At 32.8% G+C, this 25,648-nt stretch overlaps 1 protein-coding gene across 1 annotated transcript in view; it reads left to right on the top strand.

Annotated features, from left to right (window-relative positions):
- LOC118204609 (prostaglandin E2 receptor EP3 subtype-like) overlaps positions 1–24,855 on the top strand; it is a 378,063-nt gene extending 353,208 nt beyond the window's left edge. Inside the window, exons 4-6 of the mRNA XM_085823723.1 lie at positions 437–657; positions 4,972–5,191; positions 24,574–24,855. Of these exons, the coding sequence (XP_085679849.1) occupies positions 437–657; positions 4,972–5,191; positions 24,574–24,596 (464 nt within the window). The 3' untranslated portion in view covers positions 24,597–24,855. The remainder of the gene's footprint in view (positions 1–436; positions 658–4,971; positions 5,192–24,573) is intronic.
- Positions 24,856–25,648: the final 793 nt, after the last annotated feature.

The following is a 25,648-nucleotide window of genomic DNA, read 5'->3' as shown; positions in this document are numbered from 1 at the left end:
GATCGATTATGCATCGGTTTGTCTGAAATGGTAGTGAAACATTTCTCTGTATTTCATGATTTCAGTGATTAATGAATTTCAAAGATTTAACATGCGTCTCAATAAACTCAGCCTTTCTCCTGAAATAATCAGTGTTTCTACACTACAATTTCTGTCTTCTCTCCTCTTGCTTTTCCAACTGAAATATTGTCAATGAAGCACTCTGTTCCACTGCCATCTAGCATATTGTTCTCCTATGAAAAATGCATTAAAGATGCACCATGGATGACAATGTTTCACTGATTTCCAGTTCACTTTTCGCTGTTTCACCTCATTTATTTTCTTCGGCTATAGGGGGAAAATTGCGACAATTATAAGCTTTTATACAGCAAAGAAGATAAAAAAAATTATCCTAAATTAATTTAACTTAATCTCATCAATCACTGTTATCATGCAGGTTTCGGCACCATGATGTGTGTTGTCATTGTCGGCTGTAATTTGGCAGTGGTAGGCGCCCTTTGCCGGCTAAGCCCTGAAAGCAACAAGGCACGGCGAACGACAGTAACTCGAGACCACAAGGAGCTTGCATTCAACCACACAACACAAGAAGAGCTGTCCTTCGCCAAACTTATGGTGGTACTTTGCGTCTTCTTCGTCGCCTGCTGGTTGCCACAAATGGTGAGTTGCGTAACTTTCATCTTAAAAAAAAACATATAGTCTTTAAAAATGCATTCATCTTAAAAAAAACATATAGTCTTTAAAAATGCAATCATAAAGATTATTACAAAAAACTACGCACAATTTATGTGCGTAAGTTATCCATGAGCTTATAAAAACTTGCTGGTGACGTTAATCGTATTTCATATTTAATGCCAGAAAAGTATACTAATGAATTGTGCTTGGAGAAATTAAGATTTTTTTGCTAGATGAAAATATATTGTTTAATATTATAATTTATACCTAATCATAATATTATAAAGTCATTTCCAAACTGGGATTAATGCTGACGACACGTATGAAGATCTGTGCTTCAACAGGAATTCAAACCCAGGACCTGATTAGTGCAGACGTTCATGCTACCATTGCAATAGAAAAGGCTGTTGCCAGATTCTTGTCATTTATGTTTGAAACTTTAAGCTTCGGCATATTCTGCTTTACCTTAGATCTGACCATGCTATAAATAGATGAGGCATTTCACAAAGAAAACGAGAAACTCATATTTCTCTCCGGTTCTGAGTAATAATTTATTAAAAGAATTATTTTAAAAAGAAAAGAAATAAAATATTTTGCCTAGAATTTTAACATACATTGTTTTACAAAAAAAGAATAAAATTCAATATTTACTGAAAAGATCCACACTTTAATGATTCTATTTTTTGTAGCTAACTATTAAGTAGTAACAATTTAATAAAATTTATTAAATTAATAATGATATTATTATTATTTATTGGTTGATAAGAAATTAATTCAATTTTAGATTTTTTTTTATTTACTCTTTGTGAAAAATTTCTCTTTCATATTGTTATAAAATTTAAGAAGAGTTATAAATATACCGATATTTATACGTCAAAATGCTGGGAAAAATCTAACGGGTAAATATTTTGCTGCTATTACAATTTATATTAGAATTTAAAAAGGAGTTTCTTAAATACTCAATTTCGTTTCTTCATTTTGTTTTTCAGATAACTTTATGTTTAATTAAAAAACTGTCTACCCAAAATCATGAATTCTGTTTAATGCGAATATGTCGTTTCAAGCTTCAGATGTGAAAAATTGTGTAAACACTAAACTTAAGAAGAAGTACGTGTATAATAATATTTGCGTTAGTGAAAATACTATTAACATTTTTAAATCTCTTTCTTTTAAAACGGTGCAATCTTCTTCAAGATATTTAGACTGCTATCTGATTTTCAGATTACAAGGTGTTTGTCTTTTTTAATTAATTTTTCTGCTTTGTTATTAATCATATATCTTTTGACAGTATGGATTTTTACCAATTCATAGGATATAATATTATTAATACAAGAGATTTTTAAATCTACAGCCAAATCAGTATATTTTATTCATCAGAAAATCAGAAGCATTTATTAAAAAGGAACAATTTCTTTCTCATTTCTTCCAGATTTTATGTCTGCTGCAAATCTTCTGAAAAGAATGATCCTTCGCAAATTGTCTAAAAAGAGGCAAGAATTTCTAAAGATAAGAATAAACTTCTATTTTTCAGTCTCCAGAAAACTGAAAGGATTTATTTACAGCATAAGGATTTTCTTAAGCTCCTTCTACTTTTCACTTACCTCTGCATAGCATCTGAACAAGAGGTCTCCTATAAATTCATATCACAAAATATCATTACGAAAACATTCTAACGATTCAGGAACAATTTTTATGAAAATATGCTAAAACTTATTATGTATCTTCAAGTCTTAAATTAATTGCATATAAAGTTATCGTCAAAATCCGGAAAATAAGCACTTTTCTTTGTATGTAGCAACCGTTTCCAATCTGTTCCTGTGCAGGAATCTTTGAAATAATTTTGTTATTTCATGTTACCTTTACAAAAAATGTTTTTAAAATGCTATATGTAAAAGAAAATATTATCTTGTAAAACTGTCCTATAATTACAACTAACAGGAAAGAAAATTAATAAATTATATACACCGTGTCCACAAAATTCCTTCCTCGAGCTTTATTGTAGTTACTACTGGTTATGGACATATACTTCCAAATACAAAAATGTTTTAAATGATGCAAAGATTCGTGTTTTCATATTCTTAAATTCAAAAGAATTATTTTGGTATAAAATTCGAAGCCTAACATTTTATACGTTTCCTGGCCCCCTATACTTATATTCAGGAAAATGTTATGCTCATTATTAAATATAAAATACAAAAATTTTGACACCCGTGTGATAAAAACTTGTAGAGACATTAGGTATTTTTTGGAAGCAGGAAAGATGAAAAATTAGCAAAGCCTTCGCCGGGAATCGAACCGCGGACCTCTCAATTACGCGCTGAGCGTGCAGACCACCACACCACGAAGGCCCGCTAAGAAAGCGGGAGAAATACCTTATGAACTGAACGAAAAGTTTCAAAATTTGCAAACTTTGACATAATTTTCAACTCACCTTGAGGTATGGTTAATGAATGAATTCGAATAATTTGAAATTTATTTTCTCCTTAAATATTTGATGCTCTTTTGTGATTTACTAGTATGCAATGTTCTTTGCTTTATAATTTTGTTATAACAGTTATGCCAGAAGAATTTTCAGAAATAATTTTTTAAGTTTTGAAACCTCGGAATTATGATGTTAGTATTCTCAAGCAGTTTTGTTACTTTAAAATCCTAATCTAAAAAGTATACAAAATTTCATTAAACTAGCATTTTTTTAAATTTCTAATTTATGTAAATAAGGTTACGATTTCGCGATATAACAATGCTGAAAATTGCCACTGTTTTCTAGATTAAGAATCCTTTCAGACATTGTGTTTAAGATTTTTTGTTCTTTTAAAACAAATTATATTGATCCATACTTTTCACGATATAGAAAGCTCGTCGCTAATCTGTTAACTTAGAAAATTGTTTTCGAAACTAATATTTTATTTTTAATTCAGTATGAATGCAAACATGTCTCTCTTCACCTTGTACAAGGCCCCTGAATATCATATTCATCTTTAAAACTAAATATCCGGGTCAATTTTTATCCTACGGGAATAATATTTTGTTTTTATAATAACATTTTCATCAGTATGAGCATACGAACCTGGGAAGAGTATAAAAAGTCAGTCAGATTTCCTAATTTTTGCAAAATTCATTAATTAATTATTATTATTATTTTTAAATGCCAAAACATGAATCTTTGCGTCGTTTAAATCGCTTTTGTAGCTGGAAGTATATGTCTACGATCAACCACTTCGAAGTCAAAGGTCGGATAAATACTTTTAGGGGCATGATGTACATATCTATTAATAATTACTATTTTTAACTATATATAGCAAAATAATGCATTTCTACTAATTAGCTCTAAATTTATATGGAAATTTATTTTTACTATTTACAATTCCACGGAATTCTTTTAATTATTGATTTGTACAGTCATGTTAAAAACTTGCTTTGCAGCATTTGGGCAAAAAGAAAAGAAAAATAAAGTGCCAAATAATGTAATTTATAAGGAAAATCAATGATGCGCTTTAAAATAAAACAAAACTTAAACGACAAGTGTTATTGAATAAAATAAAACATAAAAAAACTAAGCTTTCCGGCCTTCGGGTTTAAAATAAACATGGAAGCTAGTTAGGCGTTGTCTGTGTGCATCTTCGTTGCAATGGCATATATTAAAACAAAAGTGAATTTTGTACCACACGCGCTATAGATATTTAGCTGTGGAGTTCATTGTTGTAATAATTCTGCTCTGAAGCTCCTATAATAGAGTAAAAGTGGATATACATACTTTTTGGATGAATCTCAGAGGGAAATATATTACAAGACGTCTCTTCTAAAGCCTGAGTATCCAGGAATGCTACGTGTGGTTTTATTTTTATCTGTATCGATTCTGCAACGATATACTATTGTATTCAATTCATATGTTAAATACAAATGAGCACGAGAAAGTAACTTTTCTTCTCTTTCCTGTCAGATTATATACGACATAATTTAGTGTCGAAAAACTAATAATTTTTTAAAGGCGTAAAATTTACTTTACGGCTTTAAAAAGTTTTTAAATCACTCAGTACTTCATTTCCCAATGAACATATGATGATTTTCAGACTCTGTTTTAAAAATGTTTACATATCACAAGAAATCCAGTTCTTTAAGATGAATTATATCCAGTTCCTTAAAAGATGAATTTCTGTGGCTTGAATGAAAAAAAGGATTACAAAGTTTCAACAGTCGCATCGTATCCAGTTTTACAGTGTATATGGATTTCTCCACTCTGTCTTAACTTCGTCAGATTCAGATGTACAAACTGTATGCTTTATCATATTTTTCTCTTAGATGACCATCATCATCGCCCAGGCAAAGCCGAATCTGAAAGACCATCCTTTCTTTAGGATAGCAGACGTCTGCACAGCGCTGAACTTCATTCTGGATCCCATTGTGTACGTCCTGTCCCGTCGTCCTCACAGAAGAGGTCTCAGACGACTCTTGAAACCCATCTGCCACCATTGTTGGTCCCAGCCGGATATATCCAGTATCACAGGATCCAATAGCCAAGGTACGAAAGCCAGGGATCTGTATTTACTGTCCAAGTTTCCGGATATCCAGAGAAACAGAGTGTGGTCACCCAGCAGTTTGAAACGAAGTTTGGGTGAAGTTAAGTATTCACAAAAGTGTTGTGTTATAGATAATGACAAATTATATCATCATGGTATTTTAATTAGAATCAAATCAAACATTTTTTCACATATAGGTGAGTCAGAAAAATTTATACATACTTTGAACTCTCATAAAAAAATTCTTTTCCAACCTACAAGGTTAACTTTCTGGTAAAAATAAGGCTATACTCCAATTTGAAAAATAAATATATTTTCTAGTCAGACTGAATGTTATAAATGGTGTTTAAAGTAAACATTCAAAAAGGTGGCCTACTGCATCGATACATTTTTGAGAACGGGTCACGTCTGATTCTGTACTTCTCACCAAAGCGTCCAAAGAGATTTCTGCGCACACCGCTTTAATCTCATCCCAAAGTGTGTCAAGGTCACGTGGTTTACGATACTACAATTCATCTTTTACTATGCCCCATAAAAAAATCGAATGGCGTAAGGTCTTGAGCGGCGGTCGAGTACAATTTTATAAATAAGTTCAGAAGATAGTTACAAGTGAACAGAGATTTATGGGTAACATTGTTTAGCCGGATGAAGCAGAATTTAAACTTAATGGCATAATTGTGTGTATCGGGTTGAAGATAAACACCACATTACTGTTGAAAAGTCTGCGAATTTGTCCGGTTTAAATGTGTGGTAATCTTAATTGGAGAAGTATCTAATAGTGCTTGCTGATTCCATTCTCCCTGACATTCTGCAATATACTGTAATGCCAAGTTTTATTACGAACAAGATAACTCCCTTTCGCACTATCATAGGGATGTGTGAGAATACCTGGATCAAAATGTACCAGGCCAGAGAATAGGACACAAGGAACCAATCGAGTTTCCTTCAAGCTCTCCAGACCTTCATTCTTCAGATCAATTTTTTATGCGACACAGTAAAACATGAAATGTACTGTCGTAGATCACGTAACCATGACAAACTTTGGGATGAGATTCAAGCGGTGTGCTCAGAAATTCCATTGGACACTTTGGTGCGAAGTACATCATCGTTCGTGACTCGTACTCAGAAATGTATCGAGGCTGCAGACCACCATTTTGAATATTTAGTTAAACACTATTTGCAACATTCAATTTGACCAGAAAGTATACTTATTTTTTAATTTGGACTATAACCCAACTTTTCTCAGATATTTAAAATTGTAAACATAACCGAAAAATAGTAGCTCTTGTCCGACCAGATGTCTTGTCTATATGGCAATTTTTATTAATATATATAAATTTAAAGTAATTACGAACCAATTTCATAAAGAAAGTTCACAAAGAAAATTTATAAATGTATGAATGTTTATAAATGTTTATGAAGTTCCTTTCAATGAAACAAATATGTTGTTTTAACTGAATTCAATTTTTTTTAATTTCAAGCTTCGCACTTTTAATTATATGTAAAATATAGCTCTAAATCTTTAAAAAAAAAAACATAGAGTTGGTAGCTTTCATAGGGTACTTTGATTCGCAAAGTTTGGCTTCGTTGGGTTCATATCTTGGCAAACGGGCTGGCTGCATGGAATTTTTTGTGGTTTTCCCAGTGTGAAAGAGGTAGTTTTTTTAAAAGGGCCTCCACGAGAATATTCTTAACTTTAGATGGATGGTCCTAGAGGGCTTTGCATAATTTAATTAACAATTGACTAGCGTAAAGCAACATACGACATGCATCAATATATCCATATTTTTTTGGTAATGAACAGCTATTTTATTTATTTTGTTCAATAAAGTCGCGGCTGCTGACCATCGTTTTGTCTTTTTTTTTTTTTTGTGTGTGTGTGTGTGTGTGTCTGTGTGTGTGTGTGTGTCTGTGTGTGTGTGTGTGTTTATTGTTGTTGTTGTTGTTGTTGAAAATTATTTCAGTTATAAAGATTCTATTGTTTCAAGAATAATGATTCTATACTTTCTTACAGAGTAACTTCAAACAAGAAGTTTCCCAAATACATTATGCTACCATATTAAAACTGAAAGGTCATTTCTTATATTTCATTATCATGAGGTTGAGGCCTCGTTTTTAACACCGCCCTCTTCTTTAGCATCGTCTTTCTCGCCCTCGAGCGTATCTGAGTCATTTTCCTCTGTATTCGTGACAATGCATTACGATTAGTAATAGGTGGCCTCTTACATCTGACGCACTAATGCACTGCACGAAGGCACCCCCATTTCACAATGGTCATATTCAAACACTGATTCATAAGTTCTCTTAATAAAAAGGAACTTCTGATAATTACAATTTGACATAGAGGATAATAAATAAAAGCCCATTGCTCGTTTACGGTAGGATCTTCTTTATATGATGTCAATGCAATCGCCTTCTGTAAAATATTATTTGAAATTCTGTTTAGTTTTACGTATCGTAAGGTGTTTGTTTCATTTGCGATAAGCATTGCATGCTGTAATCTTAATTTCACGATATAATTTATTTATTGCATAACTAAGAAAGATACTAGTTACCCAAGTGAAAAATCTAAATCTAATTTTAATTTTCTCAGATGCAAATATATTTACCTGATGTATTCTGATTCAAAATTTTCAGATTGCTATTTAAACGGATTTGTCGTTTCCATTTCCTTATTTTGAGGGGAAAGAGGGAACGCAAGGCAGCAAGAGATATGAACTGCACAAATGTTTAGTGCAAATGGTGTTTTGAGTTTAGATATAAATGTTATATATTTACGCAAAGCTGGACACTTGTTGCATTTATTACTGATATAAAATTATTTCACAAACGTTAGTAATGTAAATTTCAGTCTTAGTTATTTCTTTGACAAATACGAAAAAGTTAGTTAATCAGTTCGAATAAAGTATTTTAATATTTAGAATATACCAATTTTTTTAAAGGATATAGAGAGAATAGGATTTTTTGGGAGGCCAGAGAGATGAAAAATTAGCAATCGCCTTCGCCGAGAATCGAACCACGGACCTCTGAAATACCGGCTCAGCGTCCTGACCACTACATCACGAAGGTACGCTAGGAACTATGATACTTTTGATATGCCTGTTTCGGCAGGAATTATATCCCGCTATTACAGGCACCTCAAATAACCCTGGTTAGGGAAGACATTATATACTACTTCGCAGGAATAGGAAGGCGGGAGAAATAACTTATATACTCCCCCTTTTAAAGGGCGACTGGGGTTTTTAGGGGACCCAGTCTCCAAATTCTGAGTGAGGAGAATCATCATGCAACACCCTTCTAGTTCGGGCGCCACTGTAGAGACAGGTATTTTTTGGAAGCAGGTAATATGAAAAATTAGCAACCGCCTTCGCCACGAATCGAACCACGGACCTCTGGAATACCGGCCCAGCCTGCAAAACGACTACACCACGAAGGCACGCTAGGAAGGCGGGAGAATACCTTATAAGGAATTTCAACAAAAATTGCAGGAAAGATTTCTTAATGACGAGAAAAACTATGGCAGTGACAATTAGGCAAAAGATTAATTTCAGATTAGCCTAGATTTTGAACATAAATAATTTGTTCAACATCTACGGCAATGTAAAGTCGCACTTTTGCCCAGCTTTCCAGTTCCAGTTAAAAATAATTGTCAGAACATAACATGTATACTTATTCTCTACACGTTGCTGTTCTCTGATCGTTCAGGGTTTCGTTATGAATTACGAGCAATGTTTAATTCTGCAGAATTCCTCTGTTTCTCATTTCAACTAAATCATCCGAATTTCGTTTATACGATGCTCTTAATACGAAATAGTGATCAATATTGTAGCTGTACTTCGTAATCACTCATAAATGCTGCAATGACTTTAAATTCGACTATAAAATATTTGATAACTATAAACTTTATTATAAAACTAATTTGAGCTTAAATTACAACTTTATAATTATAGCTTAAATTATACATTATTTTGCTATTCTCATAAGTTTTTAGAATTTTTTATAATTACTTCATATAAAATTTTAATGCGCGGTCTTGGTTGCTTTATTTACTTGAGATTTTACAGATTGTTTTAAGAACAAATGTAACAAAATTTAAGACTTTACTATTTAGGATATTGGACATTTTTAACTTTAAGAAATCCAAAAAAATCCTTTAATAATGATAAAATTGATATGCACAAGACATAAACTGATATGCGCACACTAAATAGTGCAAATCTTTGAGCTGACAGAGCAAAAGAGCCATTCATTATTATTATTATTATTATAACGCACATTGGTGTTTGTCATATGGTCAAAAGTTTGTCACTGATTTTTAAACTGCTTCCTGATACGCTATGGAGTTCAATTATGTACTCACACTGTTTGCTGATGAAAATACAATGTAGTGAAGCGGATTTTCAAATTTCGATTTAAGTTTTTTTAATTTGAAATTCAAACGATTTTTGATACATGCTTTCGTTTAAGAGCACACTAAAACTATCAGAATTTTACTGTTTGCACCATCGGATAGAGCCAAAAAAAAAAAATTTATTTTAGAAAATGTTAACATAATTTCAATATTTTTGGCGAATTTTCAAAAATAGCTCGATTTTTTTCACTGCATGATGTCTATTATTTTAAAATTCCAAAGTCTAAAAATCTAAGACATCTCTAAAGTCTTCAAATTTTAACAGATTACATATTTGGGCTTTTACTTTAATTTAAAAAATGTATATGCTACAGACTTTTACACAGACGGGAAAATTTCCTTACGGTTTTTATTTTGGTTTGACGTGACGCGCTGAGTTCCAAAGAATTCCTTAGAAAGAACTTAGATATCTCTATCATTTTATAGACGTTATTTCTTTCTACACCCTCTTTCTTTATAGCCAGATTCTTTACGAATAGGTAAAAACAAATATTACTTTAGTTATATTTCTAGATTTTTTTCGATGACAATACAATGTAATGAAGCGAATTTTCCAAAATTCAATTTAAATGTTTTTAAGTTTAATTTTGAAACGATTTTTTCGTGCATATCTTTATTTAACTGTAAAAATACCAGTATTTTGCTATTTCCTCTTATCTATGTTGAGTACTATGTAAATATGACAGATGGCAGCATTATCTAAACAATATGCTGTTAATATGCTGGGAAACTTTAACCTTGAAATTTGTTAATTCACATGTACGTCTCTAGATGGCAGCACAAAGATGGCACATGTATGTAGATGGCAAAATTTCCAGCGGACAAAGCATAAAATTAAAATTAAACAATTATATTCATCGGTACTTACTATACAATGAAGTTCAGAAATATATTTCATTAATCGCAATAATGTACAAATACTCATAAAAATTATCATTTGATTGTATTACAAAGTAAATTAATTTTGAATTATTTCATTTGGATATATTATCAAAAAAATATTAAAAGCTATAAACCAAATAGCTTCTGTTTTAAATCTTTATTAATAAAAAATCTGATGTGTACACCACATGACTTCCTTGTACGGAATATTAAATTATACGCATTTTTTCTTGCATTTTATTTAAACTTATTAGATTGAATTAAACTTACTTCGCCGACAGCGCATAAACCACAATAGAATAAATGCATTCTTTAAAATTCACTTTGTTTACCATAGCGACACTCTGGCACTAGGTTTACTTAACAGTATTATATTTCCTTCTTATTATAACTCAGAATGCACAAAATGTATAACATTTAAAGAATTATCTAATCGTTGCCACATGTTCTATTCAAATATTATAATAAAGCTAGAACTCCGTATAAAAGAAATTAAACAAACAAAACAAAACAGAAACAGTTTTTCACAGACGATTGAGTATTTTTCATTTAATTAATTCAGTTCTCACTTCGCGAGAAGGCAAAAATACATAAAAACTCAAAATATCTATATTAAAAATTACGAAGTAAATCTCAAACGCTTATTTCCTCGAAAAAATTCCAGAAAGAATTAAGCATGATTTAATTGGCAATAAAAATGAATGCGTTATCTCTGTTGTTGCGAAGTTAAGTTTCTCTAGATTGGCAACAAATCCACTAGTCTCCTATTTCAAATGTACACATCAATGGCCGCCATTAAAAACAGGCTTAGCGGCAATTAAACAACTTTAAAATTGCTGATAATTCTCAAAATATTGCACACAGATTTACTAAAGTCATAAAATCCTTAACCGGAAGATAAAAACAACATAATTCAATCATTTTTAAAGCAAAAAATGTACAATTTACAAACATATAAGAGTAAAGAAACTGAGATCACTGAGCCGGGTAATAGAGTAGATATATATATAAATATATTTATATATGTTTGGTGCGGCCGATTGCAACCAAAATACGAGGTGCACATCTTCATGTTATAGCAGTCCTATATACAAAATTTCAACGTTCTGATGCTACTCGTTTTTGAGTTATGCGAGATACGTACGTACGCGTACGTACATACGTTCGTACAGACGCCAGGAAAAATTCTCTTCAGAATTAATTTTAAAGCAGATTTATAATTTTTTTGAAGGAAAAGAGTATTTTATTCTGTCCTTACGTACAGAAATGACGCACAAACATCGTTAAATTGCATTCGATAGCGGTCAAAATGGATATTTTCGTTGAAATATGCTGCCTGAAACTTTTCGCGATTACAATACTTCCTTTTTACTTCGTACAAGGAAGTAAAAATACAATGGTTTAGTGCTTTTTTATCGCTCAGTTGATTAAACAATTACATATTAATTAAATATGAATAATAAATTTAATGTCTTAAGCTTTCTCGAATAGCAACGTTCTGCGTGTAATGGATTTGCGAGGCTTCGTACAAGATGAATAAAGACCATATACACTCATATCCATAAATTAAGGATAATTCGGAGTCACGCGGAAATCGAACTCTAAAATAAATATATCATCTATAAAATCACTACACACATCTTCAAGAATCATATGCAAATTTCAGGAAGTAACCAGATGACACCGATGGTACGTCACAATGACGAGAGTGTAAGAGAGTGATATATACGGAATACAGGCAAAGAAGTAAAATTGTTCGCAGGAGCTTTATAAGCATCTCAGTGCAATAACCGAATAGTTAGGACACAAAGGACGGATTTGGATGATTTTTTACGTAGTAGAATTATCGGCCGTCTGGAAAGTGGGCGTACCCAACTGGAAGTATCAGACGAACTTGGAATTGCCCAGAGTGTTATCTCCAGGCTTTGGCAACGATTCCAGAATGATGGTAATGTGAGTAGACGTTGACGTTACAGCACAAGTCGCCCCAGAGTTACAACGCCGAATGAGGACCGGTATTTGTCAGTTACTGCCAAAAGAAACAGGCGGAGCACAGCCTCAGACCTGTCACGTCAGCTCTCTTCAGCCACTGGTACGACAATTTCAAGGCAGACCCTGTACAGACGCTTAGGGCAGATTGGTCTATGTGCTCGTAGACCTGTCAGATGCGTTTTACTTACTGCAACTCACTGTCGCCTGCGGTTAGCCTGGAGTAGACAGCATGTATTGTGGATACCGCAACAGTGGGCTTGTGTGATGTTTTCCGACGAGTTTAGGTTTAGCTTGCAGACTGATTCTCGCCGGACTTTCATATGGAGAGCTCCAGGTACCCATTACCACCAAGAAAACATCATTGAACGACACCGTTACGGTGGTGCAGGAGTGCTCGTTTGGGGTGGAATTATTCTGGGTTCCAGAACTGACCTGCATGTTCAAATTGGAACCATGACAAGCCAAATCTATCGGGGCGTCATTCTGGAACAAAATGTACGTTTGTTTCGGGGCGCCATGGGCGCACAATTTGTGTTTAAGGATGACAACGCCCGTCCTCACCGTGCAAACATCGTAAGCGAATGCCTTCAATCGGAGGATATCACCTGTATGGACTGGCCAGCATTCTCAGCGGACTTGAATCCAGTAGAGCACATGTGGGACATGCTTCGCCGACGAGTTGCAGCCCGTCAACCTCCTCCTACATGTCTATCGGAACTTCGGAGATCATTTCTTTTGAGTGGTGTAATATCCCCCAAAATTAGATCGATAATTTGATACTCAGCATGCCTAAGCGTTGTACGGACTGTATTGCATCGTCTGGGAGACATACAATGTATTAACAATCATACCAACCATGTAATATTGGTTTTTTGTAAATAGGTTTTTTTTTTGTAATTTGCTCCAGGGAGAAAAAATCGCTAATTGTTTTAATAATATCAAACATATAGCATCTTTTTTTGCTCTTTACCTTTTGTTTAATAAATAAGCTTTACAAATAAGTGACATTTGTTTTGTTTCTAACTCTTAGTTAGCCTGATTTTGCATTATCCTTAATTTATGGACATGAGTGTATTTCCAGCAATAACAACATTTGCTAAGTTACATGAATGATAAATGTATTGTAGCGTAATGGTAACGTAATGAATGCAAAGTGCCAAAGAATTGGAAATACTCCCCTAAAGAAGTTGTAACGCCACAAATTGCTGAATTTTAAATGAATAAAAAATGCTAGGATTTTTAGCAAAGCCATTATTGATATAGAAGCATATCTAATTCAAATTATGTGACAGATTTTGATCACAGAAATTCTTAATAACTTCCTATTCACCTTTTTCCTTTTGTAAAATATTCTAAAAGAGAAGAACATACACATTACGAAATAAATCATGTATTTTTATGCATTTATTCAAGTCGTTAATTAATTAAACATTAATTAATCCATTTCAAAAATTTTTATTCAGAAAAAACAATTGCTTATACAGAAATTATTAGAAAGTAGCAAAAAAAAAACATATTAATTTTTCTCTTTTACATGATTAAAAAATCTGATGTGTACACCACATGACTTCCAAAAAAATTACGAAGTAAATCTCAAACGCTTATTTCCTCGAAAAAATTCCAGAAAGAATTAAGCAGATTTAAATGGCAATAATAAATGAATGCGTTATCTTTGTTGTTGCGAAGCTAAGTTTCTCTAGATTGGCAACAAATCCACTAGTCTCCTGTTTCAAATGTAAACATCAATGGCCGCCATTAAAAACAGGCTTAGCGGCCCTTAAACAATTTTAAAATTCTTGATAATTCTAAAAATATTGCATTTAGATTTACTAAAGGCATAAAACTCTTAACCGGAAGATAAAAACAACATAATTCAATCATTTTTAAAGCAAAAAATGTACAATTTACAAACATATAAGAGTAAAGAAACTGAGATCATTGAGCCGGGTAATAGAGTGATATATATAAATATATTTATATACGTTTGGAGCGGCCGATTGCAACCAAAATACGAGGTGCACATCTACATGTTATAGCAGTCTTATATAAATTTCAACGTTCTGAGTCTACTCGTTTTTGAGTTATGCGAGATACGTACGTACGCACGAACGTACGTACATACGTTTGTACAGACGCCACTAAAAGTTCTCTTCAGAATTCATTTTAAATCAGTTTTTTAGTTTTTTTGGAGGAAAAGAGTCTTTTATTCTGTCCTTACGTACAGATATCACGCAAAATCATCGTTAAATTGCATTCGAAAGCGATCAAAGTGGATATTTTCGTTGACATATGATGCCTGAAGCTTTTCGCGATTACAATACTTCCTTTTTACTTCGTACAAGGAAGTAAAAATATTGCTTTAATTAAATGAAAACGTTTTACCTCAAAAAGAATGGTAACATCAGTTCTCTTTACGCTGACATCTAACGAAAATATTCCTAGACTCGGACTAGTCATTTATTATTACAATTGCTTAGTTAATTCATTATATATTTAGCATGTTTTAGTTCGAATCAGGGAGTGCTTTTTAGCACCAGTCTCAAACCTCACTTTTTTCACCAAATACTTTCGATAATCTATGGTGCAACGCCAAGCTTTAAATTTAGTAGGAAGAAGATCATTCTTTTTACGACAGAAAATGACTGGGCTTGTGAACGGGTTACTAGAAGGCACAATAATTCTATTTTTCAACATTTCCGCTACGTGCCTTTTTATTTTTTGTTTCTTAATAGTATCATATCGGTATGGTTTAGCGCTACATGGTAAATTTGTTCCAACATCCACTGTCCACGTTCCAACATCCACGTGAGTGAGCTTTGGCTGTTCATTAAATAAACCAGCAAATTTACTCATCAATTTTTATATTTTACCCTTTTCCTTGGGTTTAAGACCGTTCGTTTGTAACACTGGAGGCTTAGATTCTACATTCTTTTTCTCTGCCATGTCCAAACTGATAGTTGCATCTTGAAAGTTAACGCGGGCTCCCACGGACTTCAGAAAATCCTTACCTAAAACAATGTTTGCTTGCAAATTTTTCAGTACGAAAAATGTGACTTGTTGCTGCTCGTTTTCTGAACGTGGAGTGGCAATTTTCCTGTATAGAAGCAGCGTACACCTTGGGCTGCAATCACTGCCGTACCTTCGGCGTTGAATAACGATGGTCGCAGAAATTTTTTCCCAAATAAACTGCTCTGTGCTCCCGTATCACTTTAAGCGATTGTCAGCGAATTGTTCAATAGAATTCGTATGTCCGTTAACTCTAAATTTTTTACCACTACCGTATTCATATGCATTTCGGAGGAATTTTCTTTTTCCCGTGGCAGCTGGCCTGCTTTCTTTCCAGCGGCCCTCAGAAGCTTAACTCCTGTGGTTTTGTTTCCTGTGGTCTTGCCGCTGTTTATTGCAATTTTGATGGTCGCTTCTCTTCGGCGAAAAGTTTTTCCCTGGCGATTAAATTTTCTTTTATTCTCCGGCTGTCGTCGTTCGTCTATCCTTTATGCGTGCGATTATTTCTATACTGCTGGCCACCCAAATTGCAACACCAAGAAAGACAAGAGATATCACAACACAATTTATTTAATATATAACATGTTGACCAAGTATCAAATGATTAAATTTATAGACTTCTGTGAAGTGTGGTTCCTTCCAGAATCAGTAGCCAGAGTAGCAGCCATTGTTGGAGATCACCGCTGCCACACGCCTCGGTATTGATTCAAAGAGACTTTGGATGTGTTCTTGGGGTACAGCAGACCAAGCAGCTTCCACACGTTGCCAAAGTTGATCTGGCGTGGCAGCTTGGGATGTAATCTGGGTCAATCGTTCAGCAACCATGGACCACATGTTTTCTATGGGCGAAAGATCCGGAGAGCGAGCCGGCCAGGGAAGCATAACGCAGCTGTTCAGCATCCTCTATCCACGGTGTCTCCAGACTCGAATCCGACCATAGTGGTGCTGCAGACAAAAGCGTGACTCGTCAGTAAAGACAATTTCATTCCATTTTGCCTGTTCTTGCCGAAGATAGCTCGAACTTATTTAATGATACTTAACTTCAGTAAGTGGACTGTAATATTAACAATAACAATTTTATTTTAACAAAAACAACATTATTGAATACTAGCACACGCATGTGCTTATAGTTACCTATGTAACTTAGCTAAAGAGCGAGCAACCATATGCTCTTACATCAAGTCAGAAATCATTCATACTAATAAAGCAAAAACGAAATAACTTTAGGGTTACACTAAAGCCAAACTCTGCTTGGCGTAAAACAATGCTGCCAAGCAATACTCTTTCAGACACCGAACATCCCGCCCGGCGTTGAAATATTAATTTCAATACAATAAGTAAAATTCAAAAAAGTAATAAATGTTCATACAATACAAAATGATACAGTGTAAATTAATGCACAAATTATAATACAAGTAATTACAATGTGAAAAGAACAAATATGATGGATTACAATTTAAACCTTCAAATAAACATAAAAATTCGTACATTATTTCTCAATTGGCAGTACAGCAATTTTAGTAACTGCTCGTTTATAAATACCATTTTTGGTTTTGACAGAGACAACTCGCACAAGGTTGTCCTTCCCATAAAACTCATCTACAATTCTCCCTAACAACCATTTACAGGTAGGAAGATTTTCTTCCTTGATCACTACCATATCCCCTATTTTAATATTTTGTTTAGCAATCATCCATTTATTTCTTTGAATCAAAGTGCTCAAGTAATTATTAGTCCAGTTCTTCCATATATTTTGTACCATTTTTGTAGTTTTTTGCCATAAACTAAGTCTGTTATTATCTACTTCTGTTAAATTGGGTTCAATTATTGAATTGATCGGTCGACCTATAAGGAAATGACCAGGTCAAAACATTTAAATCATCAATATTAGAAGTTAACGGTGTAAGAGGGCGAGAATTTAAGATTCCCTCTACTTGAACTGTTACTGTCAAAAATTCTTCGTAGGTTAATACTGAATTTCCTACTGTTCGTTTAAAATGAAATTTAAAGGATTTTACTCCTGCTTCAGATAGACCATTAAAATTTGGTGCTCTTGGGGGTATAAACTTCCATTGTATACCTTCCTCGGCTAGAAAATTAGCTAAAGTTCCATTCTGCTTTAGAAAAATATTTATTAATTTTTTTTATTTCTGTATTTGCACTAACAAAGTTTTTTGCATTGTCACTAAATATTTTTTTTGGTTTACCTCGTCGGGCAAAGAACCTCTTCAGACAAGCAATGAATGCTTCTGTGGTTAAGTCATTGACAATCTCTAGATGAATTGCTTTTGTCACCATACGAACAAAAATACAAACATATATCTTATGATAGTTACCCTTGCGTTGCCCTTTGTACTTTATCAAAAATGGGCCGCAATAATCAATAGCACAACAATTAAATGTAAAGTTAATATTAATTCTCTCTTTAGGTAATTCTCCCATTAGTTGTTGAGAAATTATTGGTTTTGCCTTAAAGCAAATTATACAGCTTTGGACTATCTTTCTAGCTATATTCCTGCCATTAAAGGGCCAATAAATTTGTCTAATAGAATTTAATAGTGATTGTGGACCATTATGAAAATCCTTTTCATGAAAATAAATAAATATAAGTTCAGTTAACTTATTCTTGGCAGGCAAAATAATAGGATGTCTTTGACTATAACTTAAATTAGAATTCTTTATCCTACCACCTACCCTTAACAGACCTTTTTCATCTAAGAAGGGATCAAAATATTTTAACTTACTCTTTGATGTTATCTGTAGACCTTTCTGCAACAAAGAAATTTCTTCTGCAAAATACCTACCTTGGACATATTTAAGGAGTGTATTCCTTGACAGCTCCATTTCATCTATACTAATACTACCTGTTCGTTTCTCGCTTGTGTTCCTACAGTTGTAGATAAATCTGAAAAGTAAACTAATAATTCGTATTAGTTTCAAGAAATCATTAGTTATTTTTAGGAAGTCATCAAAGAATGAATCAGTTTTTAAAGTCAACAAGGAAGTCGTAACTGGTTTCAGTTCTGAAGAATAAAGCTCATCACTAAGTCCATTTTTATCTTGAAAATTGTCCTTGTTTAAAAACTCAGGACCTTTCCACCACAGCTTGTTAGATCCAAGAGTTGCAGCATCTGATCCTCTGGAAATGATGTCGGCTGGGTTCATTTCTGAAGACACATGTCCCCACTGATAGATGGAAAAAAGTTCCTCTTGAATCATTCCACCTTTACATGATATGTCGTTCAATGAACAACCGTTAGTAGTTTTGGCACTCGCGTCGAACACAATGCGTAACTTTGTTGTTTTACTATCAGGTTTCAGCACGCCATGATGAGGAAGAAAATATCCTCCTTCAGTTTCAGAATAGTCTTCCATCCTCTCCATATGATTTAATGATTCATATTCCCTTAAAAATGAAACATAAAGTTCTTTCATTACAGAATCACTCGACAAACGTTTCCACAACTGATTCAGTCTTTTTTCAGCGATTTCCTTTGAATCTCCTAATTGTATGTTTTCACCAATATCTGGCTTGAACGGCATTTTAACCACATATCTTCCATCCGCATGCCGGTAAAATGAGTTTTTAAAAAGTTCGTTGCAATAATTTAATTCAGAATTAACTGTAGATTTAGTTTCATTTACTTCTTCAACTTCCCAGAATGACTTTACTAAGTTATTTAACGAATTAATCTCTGTTGACAAAAAACAATAATTTAAGTCATAATTTTTTACATTTGGAATTCTAATGCTTCCAGAAACTAAAAAGCCGAAGCAGCTGTTTTGAAGAAGTAACTCATTATCTTCTAAACGTATTTTATCTGTTTTTAAAAATTCAAAAAATAATTCCGCACCTAATAATAAATCTACCTTTTTTGCCTTGAAAAATTCATCATCAGCTAACTTTATTCCTTTCGGAATATTTAATTTCGAAATATCAATAGATTTCGATGGTGTCATGTCAGTTATTTTGGGAACAACTAATAACTCTATTTCCCATTCATTTTCCTTTTCTAAGTTCGATAAACGCGTCTTTATTTGCGATTTAACATTCAAAGTAGTGTTGCCTATTCCACTAACTGGAATAAATGCTCGTTCTTTTTTTATTCCTAATGAGTTCATAACACCTACAGTACAAAAATTACAAGTCGAAGCTGAATCAAGCACGGCTCTAAAAGGAATTTTAGACTTTCAGACACCGAACATTGCCGTCCACATCCTTCGGCGTCGAATGGTACGCGCAGACACTGGATGATGCGTTACAGACTGAATGTGCTGTGCTATGGTTCGTGATATGACTGAGCGATCCGTCACTACCCATGCGCACAATGTTCCTGTCATCACGTGAAGTGATGATAGGAACATTGTGGGCATGAGGTGGATGCGATCGAACACGTCGGTCCGCTGTACCCTCCTGCATCCAAAGGTCACATATGCGCATTATAGTTCTTTGGTTTCATCCAACACGACTACCGATTTCCCTGAAAGGTAATCCACACTCTCGGTAGGCCACTATCCTTCCTCTGTCGAACTCGGATACTTGATCAAACGATGATCGCTGTTTACTACGAGGCAGAATTGATCTTTTTTTTTTTTTTTTTTTTTTTTTTTTTTTTAAATCACTGTTCATTCGTTCAGTAAAGTGAAGTGGTTCCTTGAATCAACTCAGCGAATCGTCGAACTCTAGTACGAGATACTGTTGATTCAATTATTCAAGAGGGACTAGTTTGCAAAGAAAGAAGGAAGGAAGTTAAAGTTCACCTTATCTTCATTCTTCTTTTTTCACAGAAGGACGATCTTGATGGAGCACTAGAGTATTTAGATATACTCCTTTAGATTATGTAAGTGAATAATTTTAGTTCGAATTTAATATAGCTTTGCTCAGTGTGTGACATGTTTGGGGGAAAATGTCAGATTGATTTAAGTTGTTTTTCAAAAAAAACTTTTAATGTACGTTAATCTTATTATAATTATCGTTAAGCCCAACTTTAGGTAGTACTGTATAGAATTTATTTTCTACCATAACTGTGCATTAAGTGAGATATCCCACGGCTGTTTTTGAGCTATATTTGCATACCTTGCATTAATTAAAAGAGAACAATCAGTTGTTTAAATTAACCAGCAATAAATATTAAAAAAGTAAGCAAACAAACAAAGAACTGAAATTGCGTCGCTGAATGTATTCTTTGCAGTATTAAGAATGAGCATTATGAAACTGTCTATGCTTTGATTTATTTTTGAGATAATTACTGTTCGTTTTTACAAGTGACATTTTCACTTTGATATCCATTTCCTAATTTGGGCTTTAAATAAGCTGTTTAGGCTTCTTTGATAAAAAAAAGAAGCAGGAACTCTTTTCTGTTCATTATCTTTATGTGCACCAAAAAAGAGGATTATTATCTCTGTTAGACAAATGAAGATTAAATGCATGAAATTCGATAGTTTTTAATCCAAGTACGCTTTGAATTATTTTACGCTCGAAAGTACTCATAGAAAAGGAAATATTAAAAAGCAGTTGCAGACTTCTATATCACATTAGGTAATTTCTATTGAATATCGAATATTTTCAGTAATGCTTACTTACTTTTGAAGTGAGTAAAAGAAATAATTTCACTAATGTCACTAATATCACGGGCCTAGATATGTTTTCAGTTGAAGCTAAACAGCTCCAATATATGCAGTTAAAATAAACTCTATTTGTACACTTAAACAGATTAATATATTTACTAATTTAGACAAATTTACTATATTTGTACAAAGTTAATTATATTATTGTTAAAATTGTAATTCTCTAAAGCTTACAATATTTTAATGGTAATTTTATTTGGAAACTAGGATAAAAATATTTTATGGAAGTTATTAATATTATATGAAAATTAGGCTAAAAGACACGTAATGATTAACAGTTTTCAAATAAAAAACTTTAAAAAAATACCTTCTTTTTGATAAATAGGTTATAGTACTGGAATACTATAAATAGTTGTGGAATTAATGTAAAAAAGTATTACACTGGGTTTTGAAGCTCCCCCCTTTTTTTTCTTTCTTTCTTTTTTTTTTTTTTTTTTTTTTCTTTCTTTCTTTTTTACTTTTCCCCATTTTACAGTTTTGAACAGTTTTCATTGTAAACTGTCAAACTGTTCGCCAACTAGAAAACGAATTCAAAATTATATATCTCTATTTTGTTTGTAAGCCTAAAACAGCTATCACTTCTTTCACTTTAGAGTGAAATGTTTTTCTGAAAAATTAATTTTCTTATCAATTTTTTATTAACTGCCTAGTTTATTTACGTTTATTTAAGTGCTTTTAAGTTTATTTTTCAAGAATATTTTTGAAAATATGCTTTAAATAAAATATTTAAAAATATATTTCTTTGCTTCTTAAATACGGCTAAGCATATAAAAATGATTGATTAAGGCAAAACAAAGTCTATATCCATATGGGAAATAATGCCTTTGTGGTGGATTTTTTAAAATAAACTATATTGTATTCACGTCACACATGTGGAAAACCAAACATGTAGCCCTTTCACAAACCAAACCCTTTCACAAGCCGGGTCGACTTTACACTGGACCTCTGCTGAGGTCAAAATAAGCATACAAGATGTGTACAGCCATAATTTTTTTAAGCAGGAAACGTGAAAAATATGCGCTGTCCTCGCTCGAACTCGAACCCCTGGATCTTTCTAATACGCGTCGAAGGTGTTTCCAATTATACCAAGAAGGCGTGCTGAAAGGAGGAAGAAAATACTTTATAGGACTACCTGTTAGATTGAGATGCCTTCGTGAAAGGCTTTCTAGGACAGCTACATTATACGCTGGAATATCCTTAAAACTATCCACAATCAAGTAATCCACATATCGGGATTCGAACTCAAATTAATTACGTTATTAGAAGTGCAACTTAGTTTAAATTACAATTGTTGATTTCAAGGCTTGATTTTTCTTTTTTTTAACTGTAATAACAAGCTGAAAATTTTATGAAGCACGAGATATTTATTCTTCTATTTTGGTTTAAATATTAATAATTTTAAATCGTTAATAATTAAATAGGTTTTTAATTCAATTTGTTAAGTTATTAAGCCAAAGCAGGCAACGGCTATCTGCCTAAACGAAAGAATGCCTGTACAGAAGAGTTCTAGAGTAACGAATTGTTACACACGACGGAGGAAAAACGAAAGTAGTCGTGCAGCTCGCCCGTTTGCCAGAATTTTAGCTTGGTTTCAACTACTAGTGTTCTGTAGGCTAATTCATTCGGACGAAAAATTACAATTATTTTACAATAATTCCTTTGATTACAGTTATTTCCTAGCAACCTTAATTATTACTGAGTATTTACAGGTTATATTTTAACTCAATTTCTATTTTTATAAAAATATTAATAAAGAAAAACTTTTATTTTTATTATAGTTACTTTTCCAGTTTTAAAATATTTTTCACAGCAGAAAATGAGAAACCTCACATCTTACCTCACATCTTTGCATCTCAATCTTAACAGGAAATGAAACTGAAAAGTCAGTTTGTTTAAAATTTGTTCAGTAACAATTGCAATTATTCCTTGAATAACTGTACATGAAATCAACTGCACAGTTCTGAGAGAAATTAAATATGGATAGAAACGAAATGGAAAAAGAAAATATAGTATATCTCATTTTTAGACATCTTGTTTTAATCTTTTAGTGCTATTATAATGGATTTTTTAGCGTTATGCCTACTGAAACAAACACCAGAGGGTAAATTCCACGTTTCAGTTCGCAGACTTTGAAAAGAATTTTATGTTGTTATGAGGCAGTATAAACAGTAAGAGTTGCAATTTAGGTTAAAGAGAGGCAGTAAAAAATTTCTAATATATGCAGCGTGATAATTAATATGGAGGTTCAATCTGCGCAGCTGATTACCACAATTATAAATCAACCTCCATATGTTAGATCCAATAATAAATTTTAATATTAGAAAATAGTGCAAGCAGTTCTATGAAACTAGCATTTGTCAGTATATTATGAGGATTTATCTATTTATTTTTAACTAAAATTAATTTTAAGTGCATTTCGGTCACTCTCTTTTTCAGCTACATTTTTCATGCCAGAATGCCAAATGAGATAGCGAGCGTTTATTCAGACTGAGAGAGTAACAAGGGCTATTTAAGCGAAGGATTCGCAAGTTGATTTTAGAGCGTGTTCTGCCTACTTCGGGCCACGTTGTTACCGTGACTTAACAACTTTTATGATTCTGTGGCGATGAGTGCTTCTAGCTATTAGGCTTGTCTCGCCGGTTTTTCTACAAACCAGAGCCTTTTCTGCGCGTTTCTTTATTCTGTGAATCGTTAGGCTAATTTTATTACACTTGATTTTAGTTCAGCATTACGTATTTAAGTTAAGCCAGTAGTGTTGGCTTGTGTAAATCCAAGTTGCGTCATTGTTACTTCTTTGTGTTCAAATAAAAGTATCTTATATACCCTTCTTCTGACTTTTGTTTTTTAGTCATAAAACTTGAAGATAATTCTTCTATAGTCCTTTTTTAAATTTGATAGTGTGTGCTTCCTAAGAATACCAGACTTAATAATATAATAATTATTCTCTTAGTTTAGCTGAATTGTCTTTATTGAAAAATTCTTCTTAAGCCTTTTCTAGAAGTAAACGAAAACCACGCGAAAAGACATCTATTAAAAAAATGACTGCATTAAGTCAATAAAGTAAATCAGTTTATTCAGAATTAAATATTTTCGTTCCTTATTACACTGACATTATGCTGAGTGTAAAGGTAAACTGAGAAACGTCATCCTGATAATAAGATGGCTATGAAAAGCTAATTAATGAAAAGCAGACTAATAGAGCACAGAGAATGAAAGAAGTATTAAGAATGATATATTTTAAATTATTCTAAATAGAGTTAATAAAGGTTTACTACTATCAGTGTTACGTTTGAAAATGGAACTTCCTATTGTGTTTCAGAGTTGAAAGTTAATAATAGTAATTTGTTTTTTAAATGAATTTCTCGCAAGTCGTAGCTAATTTTGGAACCTTTTCTACTTGTTCACCAGAGGTAAGTGTCTCACTTACCGGCTCCGCTAATAGCGATTTTTTTTTCCTACTCGCAGGCCAAGAGATGTCACGCCGATGAACCTTCAAAAAGCAGTTTTTCCCCATTCTGGATAAAAGTGCTGTCAATTTTTTATCACTGAAAGAACAACTGGCTAATTGGCAGACACTGAGGCACCAAAAGAGAAGCTTCAGCTGCATTGTTCACCAAGCTAAGAACTGAAAATCCATATGTGTGTAAAATGCATGAAAAGATCTAAGTGTTTTAACGTAAACGTTGTACAAAATCTCTCATTTTATGTATGTGATTTTGTTTCAAAAATATATGTGCGTTTTCTGGACGGGGATGAGATTTTTAATTCTTAAGTAAATGCCCACAAAACATTACAGCTAAATTCTTAGAACATTGTAGCTATAAACACAAAACACTTGTGTTAATATTCTGTTATTGTTTTTAAGTAAACAGTTACTACTCCGTGGTCATGCATAACCATTAATAATATTTAACCTGAGCGATTAAAACTCATCAAGTATAAATTCCATCTTAAAAATTAAGGCTTTGAAATATTTTTAAAGGACAGCAATATTTTACCTTTCCCATACATACATATTATCTCTCTGTTCTCGTCTGGAGCAATTTAAAAAATGGTTTTATGTTATTATACACTAAAAAGAAGCTTTTATTTTTCCATTCTGGTTAAAATAAATAAATAAATAAAACACAAAATCTAAAATAAAATAAGAAAATAACTTTCGATGTCCGATTTTATAATGCATGGCATTAAATCATCGTTGCATAAAATAGATTGATGATGTTAGGTGTTTGAAAAATTATCATTTCAAAGATATTTATTAAAAAATATCTTTGAATGTATCTTTGCATTACATTACTTTGATCATCTTTGTATTACACCAAGTGGATATATTGCTAAGCATATTCATGCTAAAATTCGTTGATAATCGAGGCGCAAACGACGTTTCTGTACCGAGATACATAATATGTAGCGTTAAAAACTTTTAATAAATACAGTGTTTTTTTTTCAGATCTTTACAAAAATTATTAATTACTTATAGTGTATATCGTATTAATTAGATATTGCAGATTACTGCTCTGCAGATACTTTATTACAAGAT

The sequence above is a fragment of the Stegodyphus dumicola genome, chromosome 9 (assembly GCF_044657685.1).
Source record: "Stegodyphus dumicola isolate Sdum_Otavi_A_Nest chromosome 9, ASM4465768v1".
Lineage (NCBI taxonomy): Eukaryota > Metazoa > Arthropoda > Arachnida > Araneae > Eresidae > Stegodyphus > Stegodyphus dumicola.
This window is presented reverse-complemented; position numbering and strand designations above follow the sequence as displayed.